Raw genomic sequence first — 21,240 nt, 5'->3', positions numbered from 1 at the left:
GCTTCCCTTCTCACTCTTGTGCCAAAGTCTCTTCTCCAGCAAACCTTGCCTTTGGCTACTATCTAAGGCTGGGTATGTACCCCCAACCCAGAGATGGCTAATGGAGCTGGAGAGCTCAGCAGCCCTGCCATACTGTCTGCTTCCAGATGCCCCAAAGACATACTCCATGGCATATGCCCATGCTCTGGGCTTCTCTGTCCATGTTAGCAGGCTCTGGGCATTCAGAAAACTTCTTTCCCATTACCGGTCTCGTGGAAAAATCTTCCTGAAATGTTTTCCATTATTTTCCTTTTCCTAGAAAAGTCCTAAGTAAATTCCAGAAAGATGGGGTTATCTTATTTTTCTCTATTTCTTATAGAGCACCTAGCATATTGGCTGGCCCATTTGTTAATTTATGTTAATGAATGAAAGGGTGAGTGAATAAATGAGTAAATGAAAACATCCTCCAGGAAAGTACCTATATTATAGAATGACAATTGAGGTTCCAGATCTTAACTCTGATACACAAACCTATCTTTTCTTTTCCATGACTAACACAAACAGGGTCAGTGCATATGGTCTGTGCGGTGTAGGCATTGCACAAAGGCACCTGACTTAGAGCCAAACTCTGATCTGGGCTCTAAGCCCTGGCCTGAGGCTGCATCTATCTGGAATAAAGGAACCCTTTTATAATTTACACATAGGTTCCACATGTGCAGACAGCAGCCCTGCTGACTTTGGGATTACATCCTCCTTACAAAGTGCTGTAGGGTTTACTGCCCATAACCCCCTCCTACTTGTTGTGACTTTTTTCGTTTCTGGGTTTATTCTGTTTCTAGAACAGAATTACAGTTGTCATTGTAACTTCCATGACAAGGGATATTGGCTGGACAGATAATCTTCCTAACCTTTCTGGCCCCACGTCTAGGGCTTTAGGAACAAAGCCTTCCTGGATTGATGAATTCATTGGTGCCCTTCTGCGGGCAGCAGATGCTAATGTGATCGCCGTGGACTGGGTTTATGGCTCTACAGGTGTCTACTTTTCAGCCGTGGAAAATGTGGTTAAGCTGGGTCTCGAGATATCCCGTTTCCTCAGTAAACTCCTGGTAAGTGTAGAAGAGCTTTGGATGAGTTCTAGCTGCTTATGGGCGAGAAAACAGTCAGAAAGAAAAATGGAGGAGGAGCTTTAGGGTGGAAGCAGAGTCACCCAATAGCTTGTGGGTCTTTGGCTCAAACCTTAACTTTGTCACTTACAGTGCTGACCTTGGGCGGGTTACTGAACCTCTCTGAGCCTCCTGCTGCCCCTCTGTAAAATGTGCCACTGCATGTTAGATGGGGGGTGCCATGGCCGATTCTACTAGGCCCTCAAGAGGGAATGGCTGTGGTCATCACTCTCAAGCTTTAGGATCCAGAGAGAAAGTAAGTGGAGGTTGAGAGCCCAGGGAGAGAGCAAGTCATTAACAGGATCAGATTTCTGCACTTCTTTCCCAATGCATATGTGGCAGAGGTGTCATATCCAGGACCCCCTGCTTCTGACGCCTCGAGGGAAAGTGTTAACCCTTGTAAGGCCAGGAGCTGCTGTGGCCCAAATTCAGCTCACTCTCAATGCCCGTTCTAGGTGCTGGGTGTGTCAGAGTCCTCAATCCACATCATTGGTGTCAGCCTGGGGGCCCATGTTGGGGGCATGGTAGGACACTTCTACAAAGGCCAGCTGGGACGGATCACAGGTAACATTCTTCCCTGCCCACCTTCTCAGGTTTGGAGATAGAAAATGCCCTGGAAGAGCCTTTCCTGAGGCTGGCAGAGGGAAGTATTGAACCTTTGTTCTTATGACCAAGTCATCAATCACCACTAAAATGTATAATTATACTAATACTAATATTAGTATAAGAGGACATGTATTTCTTTCTGAGCCTCAGTTTCTACAACTGTAAAGTGGGTTGTAAAAATTCATATCTCCTTGGCCCACTATGGAAATCACCTTTAGATGATTTTGCTAAGTACTTGCAAAGTACTAAAAACTTCATGCTTCAGAAACTATCTCAATCAATAAGGGACTGGAGCTGTGAGGTAAATACCCTGGCTTCCTGGCACTTCAGTGGGACAATTCTGAGTCATGATCTACAAAATCCTCCAGAGGGACCCCAGCGCAATGAGACCCAAAGTGGTAATCTACTCGTTTGAATTTTTCCTCCATTCTCTGACTTGTTTTTCTACACCCTCCACTGTTTTCTGTGATCTTCTCCCAAATAAGCTATTTGCACTTTAAATCCTTGTCTCAGGGTCTGCTTTTTTGGGGGAGGAAGAGGGAAAGGGATACAATCAAAGGCCTAGAGAGAGTAATATTAACTTTACTCTGTTGTCACAAAGACTAGATGTGTGAAACTGCTCAGCACAAGGGCTGGCACATAGTAACTATTCAAAAACTTATAGCTGCTGTTATTACTACATGGGGACTAATATTATTCACATTAGCCCTTATGAAGTGGTTAGTGCTACCAAGTTCATTTTAGAGTCAGAGAAACTATCATTGAGACAGAGACAACAGAGTAGAGTTGCCCAGGAAACGTGGTCCTGAGCTAGATCTTTTGCCCTTTTGCCTCAACAAGGACCCTGATCTGAACTGAAAGAGCAGCTGGGTAAGTGGGTGGTGAGTCCACGGTGGTTCTTGCAGCTGACATGAAAGGGCCCTGACATATGTGTCCTTCCAGGCTTGGACCCTGCTGGACCGGAGTATACCAGAGCCAGCCTGGAGGAGCGCCTGGACTCTGGAGATGCCCTCTTCGTGGAAGCCATCCACACAGACACGGACAGTGAGCTGGGGTGGGGGAATGAGCACAGGGCAGGAGCTAGGAAGCTAGCATTTATCTGGGCGGCCCCCAGGAGAGGCCCTTCTTTGCTGAGCTTATGTTGCAGTGAGGCATTCACCAGCGTGATCTTGAAAGTGTCTTCTAGCGCTGTCATTTTCTGAAGACCGAGATGAATGATATTATTTCTAGCTAGCAGGAGGCAGGAGGATTCTCTCACCAGAACTGGTCATGAGTCTCACTCTGATTCAACACTAAAACTCATGCTGAGGTAATGTTCAAAGTATACTTTTGCCTGGCAGACAGGGGAAAGTCAGGCTGCTTTTTTAGGGTGAATGTGCCTGGCCTCAGGAAATTTGGGCTCCATTTTTGGGGCAGATGCTTAGGCAAATCAGGACTTCCCTCCTGCCCAGAGGATGAGCCCAGCCCTCAGTCCAGTGAAGAATGAGAATTTCCCCCTTCGGTAGTGATAGGCACAGGCAAGACCCCCCCCAACTCTGAATCCATCATGACCAAATTAAGCTTTTCTGAACAGCTGGGTGAGAAGATGGGAATTCCTCCTCATTTCTCTTCTATCAAATGTCCATAGAGTCTGGTGCTAGGCCTTGTATTCAGCATCTTGGGTAAAAGAAGAAATTAGATCTGACTCTGACCAGAAGAGTTTGCAGTTCAAGTGAGAGATGGCCATGTCTCATTCCATTTGGTTAGAAGCCTTCTTTTAACATCCAAAACCCACAGATTCATGATTCTGGAAGAAACTCATAAGTCGTATTATTTAACCTTCTTTCCCACATTCATTTCATAAGAAGCCAAAGTCCATAGCCCTTGCTTAGCTATTAATTAACCATTTTAATTAAAAAGGTTAAATCCTTCTGTTCCTAAATTTGCTAAATAGATAACTCATTGGTCCCCTTTTATCCAAGCTAGACCTCTCCGTCCCCTTCAAAGTTGGAACCTCTTCTAATGTGATTTTTTTCTAAATCATTCCATCTATTCAGTTGGTCTTTATTGAGCTATGTAGCAAGCACTGAGAATACTGCAATGCACAAAGCATCAAATAAGATCTCTGCCCACGTTGAACTTACAAGCTAATTGGGCAAGCATTCATTCACTTATTCATTCAATAAATAAGTATTTGGCACTTGCATGAGCCAGGTGCTGTGCTGATGTTGGGGACAGAACAGGAAAAAGCCAGATAAAGGCCCTGCTATGGTAGAGCTTACATACATGTAAACAGACAAGATAATTCCACCTTGAGATCATGATAATGAGGGCTATGGGAGGAGCATGACTTGGCAGGAGGGATGGAGTCTATTTCAGATAGGATTATTAAGGAAAGTCTGTCCAGGGAGGTGATATTTGAGGTGAGACTTTGTGAATGAGAATGAGTCAGCATTGGGAAGAGCCAGGAGAACATTCTGGGTGGAGAGGATGTGGGTGGGGTCAGGAAGGAGAACCATGTGGTTAGAATACTGAATGATGTACTGAGCAAGGCTGGGGAAAAAGAAGCAGGGCCAGGACTGGCAAGGAGTTTAAATTTTATTCTACGAATCAGTGAGATCAGGGTGATGATTTGTATGTCCTGAAGAGATTACTCTGGCTGCTGTGCAGAGAATGGGCTGCAGTGGCACCAAGAGGAAGCCTGCAGACTTATTAGAGGGTGTTTACAGTGGTAGCCTGGCTGAGACATGGTAATGGCTTGGGCAGAGGTGGTGGCAGAAGAGACGGAGAAAAGTAGAAAGATTCAAAATGTATTTTGGAGGGAAAGCCAATGGGACAGATGATGTGCCAAGGATGACTTCTAGGCCATTGCTTAACCCTGGACAGGTGACATTAAACAAATAATACACACTCAATTGCTTACAATAGTGATAGATAACATGAAGGAGAAAATCAGGGTCTTTGGCAGTTGGACTGACCTAGTCTGAGGGCTGAGGAGATAAGGGCTATAATAGCCTCTCCAATGTATCTCTTTGTAGCCAGCTTATATTTCTGCTGAGTCAGGAAAGCACAGATATATGTGGGAGCCTGGAAATGTGGTCCCAAACACACATATCTGAACTGTTGCTCAAAGTGAAATAGAGATTATTCAACAAGGAAATTTACCAAGTTTATAATAGTTACTAAACTATTCTTAAACACTTATCTTAAGGGATATTTTTACTGATTTTATTAAGCAAATGTGAGTATATTCTCATGAATTTATTATTCTATTCCCTTCAGCATGGCAAAACTCCTTTAGAAAACCATCTGGAGGGAGTTCCCATTGTGGCGCAGTGGAAATGAATCCAACTGGTATCCATGAGGATACGGGTTTGATCCCTGGCCTCACTTAGTAGGTTAAGGATCTGGCATTGCCGTGAACTGTGGTGTAGGTTGCAGCTGTTGCTCCAATTTGACCCCTAGCCTGGGAGGCTCCATATGCCACAGGTGCACTAGAAAAAAAAGAAAGAGAGAAAGAGAAAGGAAGGAAGGAAGGAAGGAAGGAACGACGGAAGGAAGAAAGAAAGAAAACCATCTGGGGGCTAGTTCTGCAGTCTCCTGGCGCTTAGTGGTAAAATGGACACCCATTCAGCTCAGAGAGGGGGGTGGTCCCCAAGGTCAGCCCTCAGGCTCTGCTGCCAGCAGACCCTGCTGTGGGACCTGGAAAATGCGCCCCTGCAGTAGAAGGTAACAGGGTTCTTCCTCCCTTCAGATTTGGGAATTCGGATTCCTGTTGGACATGTGGACTACTTCGTCAATGGAGGCCAAGACCAACCTGGCTGTCCCACCTTCATTCATGCAGGTCAGAAAGCCAGAGAGAATTGGTGTTTGGCTATCTCAGAGACTTGAATTGAGTCTTCACGTTGAGTCAGCCAGTGTGGGCCACAGGGGTCTTCCTTACAGTGTCCTTAGCTATGGTCCATCCAGCTTACTCAGCACTTACTGAATGAATGACTTTGGAGCCTCAGGAGGAGTGCTTGCAGTTAAGAGTCTGCTCCATATATGCTGTCCTCCCTACTTCTTAAGCCCTGCTGTGATCTAACATCATTCAAGCCAGTCACCTCCCTTCTTCCTGGGACCCACTTGCTGCATCCTCTGCAGAGCCTCAGTGTGGCAGAAGCAGACAGATGAGCCCAAAGCTAGCTAGCTGAAGGGCCAAGTCACTGCATGGTGTTTCCCCACACTTACTAAATTTACGTTCTCCAAGATTGTTTTTAAAATAATCTTCTTGAATACATTCAGTAAATGTACATTTCTTCTCTCTTAAATATATTCTTCTGGAATGTTCTTTTTGGGTATAGTCACTGAATATATGCTAGCATAACTTTAAATAATTTTAAACTTATCAAAAGCTAAGCATTAAGAGTTGTCTAGTCTTCTTATATTCTTCTTATGAATATTGCCAACCTATCAACTTTTCATACAGTAATTTTATTTTGATTTTTGACTACTAGGTTTTCAACCTTTTCCTGCTTTACCAAAATTTTAAAAATTTGAGAATTCTTTTGACAATTTTGAGTAACCACAAATCCAACTTACTAAATTTATCAATTTTTTAAGAACATGTTTCTTTTAATAATTTGTAATTTTTCAGTAGTTCTGATCAAATGGGATGGTTTGATTTAAAGGGGCTTTTTAAATTTCTGTGGCATTTTAGTTGGCTACTTTTTTTTTCTTCTTAATGCAATTTTAGAAGGGTTTAATTTGTGTCTCCCAGCTCCCTGTGCAGCTAGAAGGAGGTTGGCCATAGACAGTGTCCCAACTGTGGGGGAAAGGAAAGTCAACACACAGCTCAAACTTGGTTCCTGGTCCCAGAGGGGGGTTCCCAAGGTGAAGGAAGAGTCTGAAGACCCTGTAACGCTGGAGTTATGGCTTACTATAGACCTCTCAGCCCCAGCAAATTCGTTCAATGTGAATTATCAAAAATTTTTAAATAGTCCACAACAGCAATAACAAGAAACCCAAGTGTTTGTTGTATTGAGACATTTGGCAAATTCAATATATCAGTCATTAGGTGAGGCGAACCTCAGCACATTGGCTTTCAGAGATGAACCAGGTACTGCTACTGCCTCCCTTGATTGTTTCGTTGCTGGGTTGTGTATAATTAAGTTATAAGACTTGATTGTGTGGGTGATGCTGAAGAGGGTAAAAATGTGCAGACAGATATCCATTTTGATAAGTGGGGTCAGGATCACCAATTCTCTGCATGCCCCCATTTTCTGAAATAGACTTTGTATGATCGTGGAAGAGTGATCTCAAATTAAGCAATTTTGTTAGTAAATTTGGCTTAGTTATCTCAGGAAAATTAAAAGTTAGAGTGTAGTAACCACGCTGATTAATATTCTTAAAATGTGGCTTTGGGGACATCCTGTGTATTTGTAGTTTGTTGGAATATAAAATTCAATAGAGTTACAGTAAATAGCATGGAGGGAATTTCCATTTGTCTTGAACTGAAACCTTGGTTGTGTTTTTTTGGCCCTGCTCAGGCTACAGTTATCTGATCTGTGATCACATGAGGGCTGTACACCTCTACGTCAGTGCCCTGGAGAATTCCTGTCCTTTGATGGCCTTTCCTTGTACCAGCTACAAGGCCTTCCTTGCTGGACACTGTCTGGATTGTTTCAATCCTTTTCTGCTTTCCTGTCCAAGGATTGGTAAGTGCTACCCCTTTGGCTTCCTTTGACAGCTTGGGGAAAGTTCAAGTCTTGTTACCTCTTTAAGTCCTGATCTCCTGTGGTTAAGAAGTCTACACAAGTGTGGTAAAGAAAATTTAAGTAATGAGTCAATCAACCTGTTCCCACCTAGAAGGTGGCATTTAGCTTTCCGTGCCCTTCCCCTCACCCTCTACACTATTGCCTGATGCCATACTTGCTCTGCACACAGCCCTCACACACACACACACACACAGACACACAGACACACACACACACACACAGCCCCTGGCCTACAAGTTCAGCCTCAAGATGCTTTCTAGAAGCATTGGTATAGCCAGTGCATGGACCCATTCTCAGACTTGATGTTTCTCATAGGTCTTCCTTGCTAAGCCAGCCATTCTCCAGTTCCCAATAGACTCTAAAGCGAAGTGTTGTGGGGGAATCCCCATAACTGGGGTGAATCCACATGCCACTTGGAGGGGTTCCTAATTGCTTATTGACCTGGGCTTATTCCTGGATGATCCAGCCCAGTCTGGGGAGAAGGGCACAGGAAGTCTGAGGGAACTGCCTCAACTCCCCCTGTGCAGGTCATTGCTGTGAATATTCTGGGGTTATCCAGCACGAAGATGCCAGGAAAAGCTCCTAGCCAGTATATATGGTTCGTTCCGCTCCCTCGCTTTCCCCACTTCCACTTCTGGCTGCCACTGGGAACTGCAGCAGCCTGCCATTGCTTATATGAATGAAATGAATATCAGCTTGATAGTATGTTAAAGTAAGGGTGGTTTCCCATAATAAAGCAGAGCAAGATGACTTCCTACTGTGAGGCATATGTCGCTATTTCCCATAGGTATAATGGATCAGATGGTGTAACAGCCACTTCACATGGTCTGCCCAGCCTCCTTTGTCACTACACTTTCTTTTTTTTCCAAACAGCCCAGGGATGTAGCTACTCACATTGCCCAGAGTATTTCATGTTTCCTCACCTTGTATGCCTTTGCCCAGACTGTACTTTCTGCCTGGAATGTCCTTCTCTGACTTGTCAACTACTATTTTTTCAGTTCAAATGCTTCCTTTGCTCACTGCACAGGATACAAATGCCATTAAAACAACTGTCATATAGATTGTTTTGCAAGTTGGAGACATTTGAAATTTCTTATAAATACCTCCTGGGAATGGGCCAGATAATCTGAAGAATATATCTGCTGTTCACCTGTGTGTTCTTCCCTGACTGGACAAAGTTGCATGTATCCCAGGACTCACCACTGGACGTGGCACATCGTGAGCTTACAGTGGAGTTGTCTATAGAACAGATGGGTGTGTGAATCAATCAGTACATGGCTGGCTTCCAAGGAACCCTGAAATGGGCTCCTCAGGGCTCTGCTGTCTTTACTTCTTTATTTCCAGGGCTGGTGGAACAAGGTGGTGTCCAGATAGAGCCACTTCCCAAGGAAGTGCCTGTCTACCTCATGACCACTTCCAAGGCTCCATACTGTGGTGAGTAGGGCCAGTGTGCTGCCCAGCTGAGTCCAGGACTCCATCTGGGGCTGTGTCCAGCCCAGCGTGGAAGCAGAGATGGGAGGCGAAGAATTGGGGCAAAAAGTCATGGAATGGAGAGGTGGGGGCAGCAGCTACTGGTCTTAGAGAGCTAGCCCAACACATTGCTCTACAGATGAGAACTTGGGGGTGTCAGTGTCTGACTTTCCTATCTGCACACTGATCCTCATTCCCCCATACCCCACCGTGGAAATCTGCCCTCCAGTGTGGGTTCTTTCTGGAGTGGTATTTGGGAGCACCTTCTGGATTCTTCCATCCCGCATACATTTCCTCCATCCTTGGTGCCCATCCCATGTATCTCTCACTCTGACAGGGTGCATAGGTCAGGGTCCATGAGGAATGCTGAACCTTCTGCCCTCCTTCCCCTTCACGTACACATTCTATCCATTCACTGTGGCTGCTAACCACTGCAATTCATTGAGGCTAAGATGGCAGCATTTGGAAAGATGCTGCATGTGAGAGAAAAGGGTGTCTTAGAATCTATGCATGTATTACAGGCTGACTCATTCTCCTTCCCAGTGCTATTTTTGTCTTCACTAGGTTGACTCTACTTCCTGATTAGTTATTCTAGGGTCCTGTCTGGTTTATTGTGTGTTCAGAACAGAAGTATGCTGGGTTGGGTGGGTACTTATATGGTCACCCTAATTCTGACTGATTTTCTGATCAGCTGGTATCTGGTTAGTTGGTGGAGGGATCTTTGTGGCCATACCTCCCTGGTACTAGAAGACTTGGTGAAGTGTGAGACAGAGCCCGAAGCTCAGGCTCTGTGGTCCCCCAAATCTGGATTTGAATCTCAGCTTCTCCACTTAGCAGCTGTGTGATTAGGAGCAAGTTCCTTACCTTTTCTGAACCTCTATATACTTGTGCAGAAAATGGGAAAAATAATAGTACCTACTTCGAAGAATCAATTGTGAGGATAAAGTCAAATACATAGTACACAGGCAATCACCAGCACAGTGACTGAACTCAGTAAGTGATCACTCCCGTTCCTCTGTCAGTGGGAGAGTTTGGGAGCCAAGATGGGGATATTTCTAACTTCATGCCAGGAAGAATTCATGGCTGCTTCTTAGAAATAAAGTGGGTTACAAGAGTCAGGGTTGGGCTTTTCACATGTATCAGCTCATTTGACAACCTAACCCTGAGTGGAGATGTGCCCAAGCCTACACCGATAGGTGAAGTCAGGATTCAACTCCAGGTCTTCTGACTCCTAAATCTCTACTCTTTCCATGCCACCACCTGCCTCCACACTTGCATCTTTGCCCCTCTCCAGAGAACCTGTATTCTCTTTTTAGCTGTATTTGTCAGCTACTCAGGGGTCCTTGGTGCCCCTCAAGAGGTCAGCCTGGGGGAGGTTGCTTTGTCCAGGCCAGAAGCCATGCTGCTGGGACCAGACATCTCGCTTCTACTTCCAGCTCCAGGACAGCTCCAAGTGGGCCGGAGCTGGCTCCTCCCTGTCTGCACAGCCAGGGAGCCTGAGGAACACCGGAGGTTAAAGGCATTTCTGGGTCTCTGCTGAGGGAGATTCATTGAGCCATCATTTTTCTGAATGTTTCATATTTGTTGTGAGACACCATTCACCAAGCCCCCAGAAGCATGGGTGTGTCTATTTAAAACCTCAGAAGGGTACAGAAAGGAAGAACACTCATTTGCATACATGCTCTGAGCCTTCCATTCTGAGCATCAAATTTGGGCCCCTCCTCTCCTGGGAGGTACGGGCTATCCACCTGGTAGTCCACGCAGCTCCCTGTTTGTGCCCGCTCCCAGGACATCATGCTTTGGGCTCCCATTACCTAGCATTCTTGGCCTGCCTTGGCCTCAGCAGTGCTCACTAGGACAGTGGTCACCCTTGACCCCTGCCAGGCAGGCACCAACATGGACAGAGAATCTTCTCAAAATAATCATTTCTCTAATAGTATCACTTTTCTCGTGTAGAGCAATGTTTCACACAAAGTGTTTTCTATTACCTCATTTAATCATCATCATGTTCTCTGAGTTGATGTTGGGGGTTATTGATAGTAGATGAAGGAACTAAGGCACAAAGAGGTTTAGTGTCTTAGACAAGGCCACAAAACAGGTAAACAGCAGGGACTGGCTTTAGCTCCAGTTCCACTGGCACACCATCTATGGCTCACATCCTATTTCCCATGTCATGCCCCTGTGCAGGCTGGATTTCCCACCTAACCAGCATTAGCAGATTTGACCTTCCTAGGGCTTCCAGGGTAATCAGAGAAGAGAGAAGCAGAACCTCAGGAAACATTCTTTTTTTTTTTTTTTTCAGCCATACCCATGGCATATGGAGGCTTACCTCTCTTGCTAGAGGGACAGCAAATCTTGGGGTATCACCATGAACAAGAATGCTTACCCAGTCTATGTTGACAATACCAGATTTTTTTTTGTTTTTTTTTGCCATGCCTGTGGCATGTGAAAGTTCCCAGGAAGGGACTAAATCCATGCCACAGCAGCGACCCAAGCCCCAAGCCATTGCAGTGACAACACCAGATTCTTAACCTGCTTTGCCACAAGGGAACTCAGACAATACCAGCTTGGAGAGCCCCAGTGTCTGTACTGCCTGGGAGGGTAGAGAGGCCACATGAGCACCCAGCCACCATAAGGAGGGCAATAGTCATCTCCTACATACCCAGTGGGTTCTCTGACACTGTGTGTGTGTGGGGGGGTGCTATATTTTGTGAGTTAATTATTTAGTATAAAATAGATCCTTTTTGGTGCTTTCAAAGTCACACCATGGGATAATGTCACCAGAAAGGAATGGGACATTCTAGTATTATAAGGGATAATAAAAATAAACATGTACTAGGGCCCCCTGTGGCTCAGAGGGTTGAGGATCTGGCGTTGTCACTGCTGTTGCTCGAGGTCACTGTTGTGGCAAGGGGTCAATCCCTGGCCTGGGAATTTATGCATGCTATGGGTGCAGCCAACCCCCCGACCCCCCCCCAAAAAAAATCATGTACTGAATGATTCCTAGGTACAGGCACTGTCTAAGGACAGTGTAATGTATATATTTACATTTAATTCTCATTCAGATCTGTAAGGTATCTTCTTTTATTATCCCAGTTTATACTTGAAGAAGCTGAGGACCTGCAACAACCAGTAATCCACTCCAGGTCACACAGCTGTTAAGAGATTGAGCAAGCTTCCTAACTGCCCTGCTGCTCTCTGGGGCTTTTGGTGCATTACACCTACTGACCTCTGGCCTGGTTATCTGCTCTGCTTTGGTTTCCTAGTGCATCACAGCCTCGTGGAGTTTTACTTGCAGGAGCCAAGAAACAAGGACACCTGCATCACGGTCACCTTCCTTAGCAGCAATGTCACCTCCTCAGTCAAGATCACCATGTGCGTAAGCATCCTTCATGGCTGGCTTCTCGCCTTCCATTTACACACATGCACATATATCCTAGGACCAGCACTGTGTCATCAATGATGGCTGAGGGGAGCCAGTTAGGCTGGGGATGAGGTTGAGCGTGGCACCTACCACAGACACATGCTGGGCAATCAGGATTAGTACTGGGTCCAAGCATAGAGTATTCAGACAATAGCAGACAAGCAGGCAGGCAGCAGTAATGGCATGTCTCCCAGGTGGTGAGAACAAGGGAACTGGGTCCCTGATAGGAAGTAGGGTCCAGAATCCAGGCAGGGGGGCATCAGTGATGTCAGCAGGTAGGACCTCAGTCACTGGCACAGGGAAGGCTGGCCAGAGCCTGGGAAGCACCCACTCCTGGACAGGGGCTGGAGTTGGGGGGAACAAGAAGTGGCAGTGGTACCAGGTGGGTTACCAGAACATACTCCCAAGTAGAGAGTCAGTTAGTAAATGAGTGCAAGGGAAGGGCCAGCAGGGTTGATGCTGAGTGGTGCCAGTCCCTGGAACTTGGGCCTGGCAGCTGGTGGGACCAGGCTTGAGGTGAGCAGGCAGAGAGCCTCAACTATAGGGATCTGCAAGCCCAGCAGAGGACAGGAACAGCAGCAGTGGTACACGTTTCTTTAAAAAGCAATTGGTTAGTTACTCACAAGGCAGCAGGAGACAGATTAATCAGATAAGTCACTGTCTCAATTAAGGTCCAGTCTGGAAACCAGAGCCCAAGAGAGGCAGTCCAACAGAAGGAATTTCACATGAGGAACTAATTACAAATGTGAGGAGAGCTGAAAACCCCAAAGGAAGATGGGGAGACAGTGCAGAGATCAGCTACTGGAGTCACTCCCACCCCAGGGCAGAGCCAGGCGGGGTTGGTGGAACACAGAGTCAAATGGGGAGGGGGGCTAACTGGCAGGAGCTGGAAGCAGGGAGGAAATGCAGCCCCTCTGAATCCCTGCCCAAAGCAGTCTCCTGCCTGTGCTGAGGAGCCTGAGAAGTGTGGTTTTCAGGGGGATAGATGGAGCACAAACAGGGATGTGACCAGTGGCCATACATAGAAAAGCACTATTGTCAGCCGTGGCAGATGCTGTGAGAACAAATAAGATGGAGCCTGACCAAGTGAGGAGAAATGATGTTTGAGGAAAGATCTGAAGGACTTGCAGGATCCTTCCCCGCAGGCAGGGATGGTGAGATACAACCCTGGGAGCAGACATCGGTGGAACCTGGTGTGGGCAGATGGGGCTGGAGGGGCAAGGCAGGGCGAGACGGCGCCACTCCTGGAAGGACAGGCTAGGGATTTTGGGTTTCATCCTGAGAGCAGTTTGGGGAGCTACTACTCTTTTAAACAGGAGAGTGACAGGATCAGATTTGGGTTGGAAATATTTCTTAGGCTGCAGTGATGGACATTAGCTGTGCTGTCATGGAAGCTGTGCTGTAAGTTTCCCCTGGGCTTCCCCTGGAGCCCACACATCTGGGCTCCCAAATACCCTGCCACTAGCCAGGGTTCCAGCTCACACAGGTCTTGGGGTATCCATGTGAACCTTGCAAATTATAGCTGAGTAGTTTTCATTAGATCAGCTCAAGGTCATGTTACTTCTCCAAGGGTGTTTTTATCACCTCTCCAGTTACTGGTAGATGCAACAACACTGGCAGGAATCATGACAATGACACAGGACTCTGGCTGCTCCTTAGAATCACCTGGAGCGCTTTAAAGAATACTGACAGCAAGCCCCAACCCAGACTAATCACAGTAGAATCTCCAGGCCGCCACCACTACACTTTTAGAAGCTCCCCAAGTGATTGGAATGGACATCCATAGGTTCCTTCTTTCTTCTCCTAAAAGAGATTTGCATTACTGTTTTGAATAAGGCTGTCAGGACATGATTATCTTCAATTCCTCAATTTCTGTTTCCTCTTGCAGAACAGAAATTGGAAAAAGAAAGGGGGGGGGAGGGTTTACGTGTGGTCTTTCTCCCACTTTCTATAAATTTGTGAAATCCCAAGATTTCCTTCCAATTAGAAAATTTACCAGGACAAGTCCCCAGGCCATTCACTTTATAGCCCTTCTATTTTGCAGGCTCTCCATCCAAGCAGCCTTGTAAAGTGAACAATGCTTCTTATTTTTTCCTCGAAATACGTCAAAACACTTCTAAATTGAGAGAAAGAAAGAAAGAAAGAGAAAGGAAAACTGCTTTTAAACTAACTTTTATGGGATCTTCCTCAAAAGGAGAAAACTAACTATATGACTAACCCTAGAAAGTACACAAAGACATTTCATCAGTCTACAGAGGCCAGAAAGGAAAGGGAAACCATGCTTGGCTCACACTGCACCCAAGACCACGCAGGGAGGGGAAAGCAGCGCCCTCCAGGCTCTCCCTCTTTCTCATGGTCCCTCTTTCTCAGCCCAGAGGGGACTAGAATGGGCCATAGCCCAGAGCAGGGCACGGGGAGGGAGGGCTGAGACTGTGTGACTCCAAAGCCACAGCTGGGAAGAGACCACACTGGACTTCAAGGCCTATTTGTTTGTTTGTTTGTTTACCTGTTTCCATCAACACATTCATACTCAGTCTAAAATAGAGTAATCCTCACATAAAATTCTTGGAACTGAGCGTCCTAGAAGAGGCCTCTACTTCCAGGTAGGTGGACCTGAGAAGTGAAGATGTTCACTAACTATGACACTTTTTCCAGATGTGAAAATCCAAGAGCTACTCTTTTGCTTGCAGGGTCCACATAATCACTTTCAAAAGTCAACACCTGTTTTCTGTGTCAAGCTCAAAGCTGTGGGGGGTGGGCCAAGAGGCTGGTGAGGGTGATGCAGAGGACCGTGTGCCCACCTTCCAGGAGCTAACTGACCAAGCTGCCTGCAGAGCCCCTAGCAGCCAAGGGGACACAGAGGCCAAGTGTGCAACAGTAAGTTACTTTCCCTTTCCCTTGCAGACCTAGGCAGCAACACCAGGGGAAAGGAATCATAGCTCACCCCAGTCCTCAGTGCCAGATAAACCAAGTCAAACTCAAGCTTCAGGCTTCCCACCGGGTTTGGAAAAAAGACCGGACTACTATTATCGGAAAGTTCTGCACTGCTCCTTTGCCTGTCAATGACAAGTAAGCCCAGTACCCACCCCACCCCAGACACCCCACAAGGACTAATCCTGACCTTAGATGTGACCTTTGTTGATAGGTAATCTCATCAGAGTGATGAGATTCCTTGATTCAAAGATGACAAAGATCCAGGATTTTCCTAAGCCTCCTGCAGGGCCATCTTGGGTTGGGATGCTATGGAGCCAAAGAAGGTGGACTTTAATTCCCCATTCCCACTTTAACATAAGAAGCTACGGGAGTTCCCATTGTGGCTCAGTGGTAACGAACCCGATTAGAATCCGTGAGGATGTGGGTTTGATTCCTGGCCACTCTCAGTGGGTTAAGGATCCGATCCTGCGTTGCTGTGAGCTGTCATGTAGGTCACAGACAAGTCTCAGATCTGGCATTGCTGTGGCTGTGACATAGGCAGGCAGCTACAGCTCTGATTCAACCCCTAGCCTGGGAACTTCCATATGCCATGGGTGGGGCCCTTAAAAAAAAAAAGAAAAAGAAAAAGAAACTCCATTTTATCTGATACATATGTATATATCCTGCTTTCTGTATCTGTTCTGTTTAATCTCTCTATAAGATTTTATTGGAACAAAGATGGCTCATTGCATATTTCCTTTTCTTTTTTTTTTTTTTTTGTCTTTTGTCTTTTTGTCTGTTGTTGTTGTTGTTGTTGTTGTTGTTGTTGTTGTTGTTGTTGCTATTTCTTGGGCCGCTCCCGTGGCATATGGAGGTTCCCAGGCTAGGGGTTGAATCGAAGCTGTAGCCACCGGCCTACGCCAGAGCCACAGCAACGCGGGATCCGAGCCGCGTCTGCAACATACACCACAGCTCATGGCAACGCCAGATCGTTAACCCACTGAGCAAGGGCAGGGACCGAACCCGCAACCTCATGGTTCCTAGTCGGATTCGTTAACCACTGCGCCGTGACGGGAACTCCATATTTCCTTTTCTTTAGCCTCCACTGGTCACATTCATGGGTGTGGATCCACAATCCCTATCCCCTTGACTCTGCCTCTAGTGGGCACTGAGTGTTAGTCTTCTGCACCTGGGCCCTCAGAGGACAGGAACAGGCATCTATAGTAATCCAGGAGTAACCGTCCTATAGACAACAGTGTACCTCTCTCACCTGACATCACGGAAATGCAAGCACACGACTCCTAGCCTTCTCTCTCAACCAACCAGGAACATGTCCTAAGCACACACTCTCTTGTTGCTCTTCTCTTGCAGTAAAAAGACGGTCTGCTTACCTGAGCCAGTGAACTTACAAGCAAGTGAGACTGTTTCTCATGACCTGAAAATAACCTGTATATAGTATAAAAGCAGGATACAATTCTCTGGATTGGGGTGGGGCTGGTGGGGGTGGGGCTGGTGAGGGTTCAACTTATTCTAAGCCATTACTACTAAGAAAGAATGCAAAAATCTTGGTTATTTCCCGCATAACTAGCCACCTTAGAGAGTACAGATAGCTCATTTTATAGGGCTTTATCTCCATTGTCAAAGAGCCTTACAAAGATGCCATTTCAGCTTTCCTATTCATACTTAACTGCAGTTGTCCCATATCCTTGGGCCTCTATACCTAGGAGTCGATAGAAATGTATATGGGGAAAAGGCTTTTTTTTTTTTTTTCCAAATAAAACTCCATGGAGTATCTGAATCATTTGTTTTATTGGAATGGAATTCTTTTATGTGCAAAAAATGTGATTTATAGTCTGTGGTATTGGAGAAAACAGTAGCTGCTGAATTCTCTGTATTATAATAGCAGTTAAAAAGAAGTGTTTGGTGTAAGAGAGAGGATGGAGGGCGGAGAGGAAGATGGTGCCACTCCCTTGACTTCGCCCTCTCGGGATATCTGGAAGGTTCGGGGATCAGAGAGATCTTTTGGAATATAGGTGAATTTTCTTTCTTTCTTTTTTTTTTTCTTTTTTTTCTTTTAAGGGCTGCACACTTGGCACATGGAGGTTCCCAGGCTATGGGAACAATTGGAGCTACAGCTGCCAGCCTACACCACAGGCACAGCAATGTGGGATTGAAGCCACGTCTGTGACCCACACCACAGCTCACGGCAACGCTGGATCCTTAACCCACTGAGTAGGGCCAGGGATCGAACTCGCAACCTCATGGTTCCTAGTCGGATTTGTTTCCACTGTGCCCCGACGGGAACTCCTAGGTGGATTTTCTCTGGATCAGTGTTTCCCAAACTTTGATCTTTATAAATATCCTTGTATCAAGCCACAGTCTAGCAAGAAACAGAAGTTACATTCAAATTGTGCAAATGGAGGAGAATTTAATAAAAGGACCATTTACAAAGGTGTTGGTAGGAAGTGAGGAAACCACAAGGGCAGTGGGTCTCTTACTGCCCTGGGTCTGAAAAGGCTAGAGGAAGGAGGACCAGACTCTGAAGACAGGTCTGCAGGACCTTCGGTCAAGGGACACAGTCTCGGGGCAGCAATCCTGCAGTGAGGGAACCAGGGAAAGAGACTCTCCACTCTCACTCTTCTTTCCTCCCTCATTCTGCTGCTGGTGCTCCCATTGAGTGACTCCAACCAGAAGCCAGAAGCCAGGAGGCACGTTGTTGTGGTGAGAGTGGCTGGGTAGGGTGAGTGCAGGAACAGAGAGGCATGGCACAGACCTTCACCACTTTCTGCAGAGCCAGGGACTCCTCGATTCCTCTATACGTAATGATTTTGTTGAACTCTCAAAAATCATTTTAGCCATTTTTAAGTGTAGGATTCAGTAGTATTAGTGCAGTCACAGTATTGTGCAACCATTACCACTCTCCATCTCCAGAACGAGTGTGCCCATTAAATAACTCTCTGTTGCCTCTTCTCCCCCTCACCCCACCTGCCCTCCCCACTAACCATCATTGTAATTTCTGTCTCCGTGAATTCTACTCTTCTAGAATCATACAATATTTGTCTTTTTCTGTATGGCTCTTTTCACCTAGCATAATGTTTTCAAGGTTCATCCATGTTGCAGCATGTGTCAGAATTTCCTTCCTTTTCGAGGGTGAATCATATTCCTCTGTATTATAAATCACATTTTTTAAAATTGATTTATCCGTCAATGGATACCCAGGTTGTTTTCACCTTTGGGGTATTGGGAATAACGCTGCTGTGCACATGGGTGTATAAATAACATGTATGTACTTTTAAAAAGACCTAAATGGTTTGAAAGGAAACTGCTGACTTGCCGATTCACTCTCCACAGTAAAGTCTGGCCGGATGAAGTAAGCAACACGCTGCAATCTGCTCTATCTGGGCCGCATCACAGGAGAGAATCTTCAGCCTTTGCCCAAAGGACAGGTGATGCACTGTGAATGCTCACACACACCCTTTGTCCACCCCAGTCAGCAGGAGAACATGGCTGAAGAAACTTCCTCCATATGCAGGCCTAGAGTTCTTTTTTCTTTTTTTTTTTTTTCAAAACCCCTGTTTTGTTTACTCCCTCCCTTTACTCCACCCAGGTTCCAGGAACCACTTACCCTGAGCTGAATGCGCCTGCATTTCCTCCCTCCACTTCATGGTATTGCTAACATGCTTGCTATCTTGGGAGCCATTGCTTAGCGCAGAGCCCTCCTCAGTTTTCTCTGCTGCTGTTTACTTTTCAAAGTGTGTGTAAATCACGCTGATGTGGTCACAATTATGTTTTATGTAATACTAATGCTGACTGACGTTACACTGACCTGCCCTGTTTTCCCCTGTCCTCATACTTTCTGTTTTGCTCCTGGGCACAGCCCTGTGTTTCTTTATTAATATATATTCTTACTTTAAATAACTCTCTGTTATTTAAAGAGACTCTCTGTTATTTAACTCTCTGTTATTTAAAGAGACCGTATGACTCTCTCACATATTATTTTGCTCCCCATCAGAAATTTTAGATCATAACCTTAAATAGAAAGCCAGTTTCTCTTATCATAAAGTAATCCTGAAAATAAATACAATGAGAACATAAGAATGTTTAAAATACCAACTAGATATTGTTGTTTGCAGAAGACCCTACTACACTTCAGGCCTGTTTTTTCCTTATTAAAAAGAAAAGTTTAACAAGTATGAGGAAGATTTTAAGAACTCAACACCAAATAGAGACTTTCTTCTATATATGTAATTAATAGACTGAAAGAAATTTAGAGCATGACTAGCAATTTTACCACGAGATTTGATGTTGTTCAGTACTGAGTCTATATGCTACCTTCACCTGTCTTGCCCAGGAGTGCAACGGCCCATACTCTTGAAAACCTGGCTTTAAATAGATAGGATGTGTGTGGGGTTAGGAAACAGGGAGTGGTAACAAGGAACTTACTTGATGGGAAAACAAAGGCTGAGTGTGTGTCTCCCCTCCATGCTCATGGGGCTCACACTCTCTGCTGGGAACTTTTTGCCAACAGAGACTACTACAGAAGTAGCCCAATTCGAGTCAGCCCTGCCCTTAAGACATGATTTGCAGAGGCTTCCCCTCTCTGGTCATTCTACTCTGAGTATGCTCGGTTTGTACCGCAGTCCCAGGACTGGCTCCATGTGCCAGGCCTTCTCCCTGAGGGTACACCAGAGGCACATGTTCATTTGTTCTTCATTGTAATCCCCCATGGCTTCACCCGAGTCACTTTAGGGTTACCTACAGTTCTTCAGCATTTAAAAATCTGTATTCTTATTGATCTATCTTGCTTGTTTTCTTGTGGAGTTGATTTTTTTGAAACTTGAATGAACTTTCCATGTAACCCAATCCCATTGCATGTTATTATTGTAGTCTTTCCAACTTCTTGGGAACTTTCCGTATTCTGATTTTATCCTTAAGAATACTTAGCTCTCCCTCCAAGGTTTATATCATTTTTATCTATATCTATATATAGATATTTATGACATTTTTTTGTAGACTCATTTTTTATATATATAGCTGAGAACTTGAAAGGAGAAGGTCAAAGGTAGAGACCTACTTCTAGAAGCATATTTAAGATCAAGCAATACTCTGAGCCTTCACATATATTTCTTGTTCATGTTTATCTTGGCTACTTACATTTTGTGTAAAAAGTTTCGGTATTTTATATTTACAACAATCCCTTGATTTGAGAGAGAGAGAAAAAAAAATTAATTCCCAGAAATGCAGGCTCCTAATAATTGAAGCTACTTCAGTGCAGTAGCAGGCTGCTAAAATGCAGGCTACTTCATTTGCTATATATATGTGAGCAAACTTTTTAGTAATTTGTTCCTGGACTTTCCTGGGAGTCAACATCAAACTTCCCCATCTCTAATTTCAGGAACCTTTGTTTTCTGGTCTCTGGAACAAATGTATCCACCCACTGTCTTCCAACTCTTCTTTGTGATTATCTAGTGATTATTACAAAGACTCCATTACCCCATGAGGTCTTCCTGAAGCAAAATTATAATTCAGGTTTTGTGTACCAGGATTCATTTAAAGCAGTTGAGTGATCTCTTTTCAAGCTTGGTCTTCATATTAATCCCCCCAATCCACTCCACTTTACTATATGTATTTTTTAAATTACAAAAGCAATGCATGTTCATTTTAACAAGTCACACTCCAGATACATAGTTACCATGTCACCAAGGTAATCAACGCTAATAGCTTGGTGTATTTCCTTCTACACATTTATCTACATTAATACAAATATATATACACACAAAGTTTTTTTGGTCTTTTTACAGCTGCACCCTTGGCATATGGAGGTTCCCAGGCTAGGGGGGGCCACAGCCACAGCAATGCCCGATCTGAGCCTCATCTATGACCTACACCACAGATCACAGCAACACCAGATCCTTAACCCACTGAGTGACCCAGAGATCGAACCTGCATC

General features: G+C 45.2%; 1 protein-coding gene across 15 annotated transcripts in view; it reads left to right on the top strand.

The window, feature by feature from the left end:
- Nucleotides 1-20,153, top strand: part of PLA1A (phospholipase A1 member A) — a 30,485-nt gene extending 10,332 nt beyond the window's left edge. For 3 of the 15 annotated variants that reach the window (XM_013982411.3, XM_003483312.5, XM_084991149.1), the window contains 9 exons: nt 908-1,085; nt 1,598-1,706; nt 2,691-2,792; nt 5,482-5,571; nt 7,256-7,423; nt 8,828-8,917; nt 12,220-12,328; nt 15,282-15,446; nt 16,662-17,088. In XM_013982411.3, coding sequence (XP_013837865.1) covers nt 908-1,085; nt 1,598-1,706; nt 2,691-2,792; nt 5,482-5,571; nt 7,256-7,423; nt 8,828-8,917; nt 12,220-12,328; nt 15,282-15,446; nt 16,662-16,746 — 1,096 coding nt within the window. In that variant the 3' untranslated portion in view covers nt 16,747-17,088. Of the gene's footprint in view, nt 1-907; nt 1,086-1,597; nt 1,707-1,735; nt 2,147-2,690; nt 2,793-5,481; nt 5,572-7,255; nt 7,424-8,827; nt 8,918-12,219; nt 12,329-15,067; nt 15,255-15,281; nt 15,447-16,164; nt 17,089-18,641 lie in introns of those variants that run through there. The other 12 variants (XM_084991145.1, XM_084991139.1, XM_084991147.1 and 9 more) reach the window with 8 other exon arrangements.
- Nucleotides 20,154-21,240: the final 1,087 nt, after the last annotated feature.

Source organism: Sus scrofa, chromosome 13, assembly GCF_054392235.1.
Source record: "Sus scrofa isolate SSC_HxYL_T2T_F1_AM1 chromosome 13, Sscrofa_HxYL_maternal_Yorkshire_Landrace_v2.0, whole genome shotgun sequence".
NCBI lineage: Eukaryota > Metazoa > Chordata > Mammalia > Artiodactyla > Suidae > Sus > Sus scrofa.
Note: the sequence above shows the minus strand (reverse complement) of the source record. Positions and strands in the feature narration are given on the sequence as shown.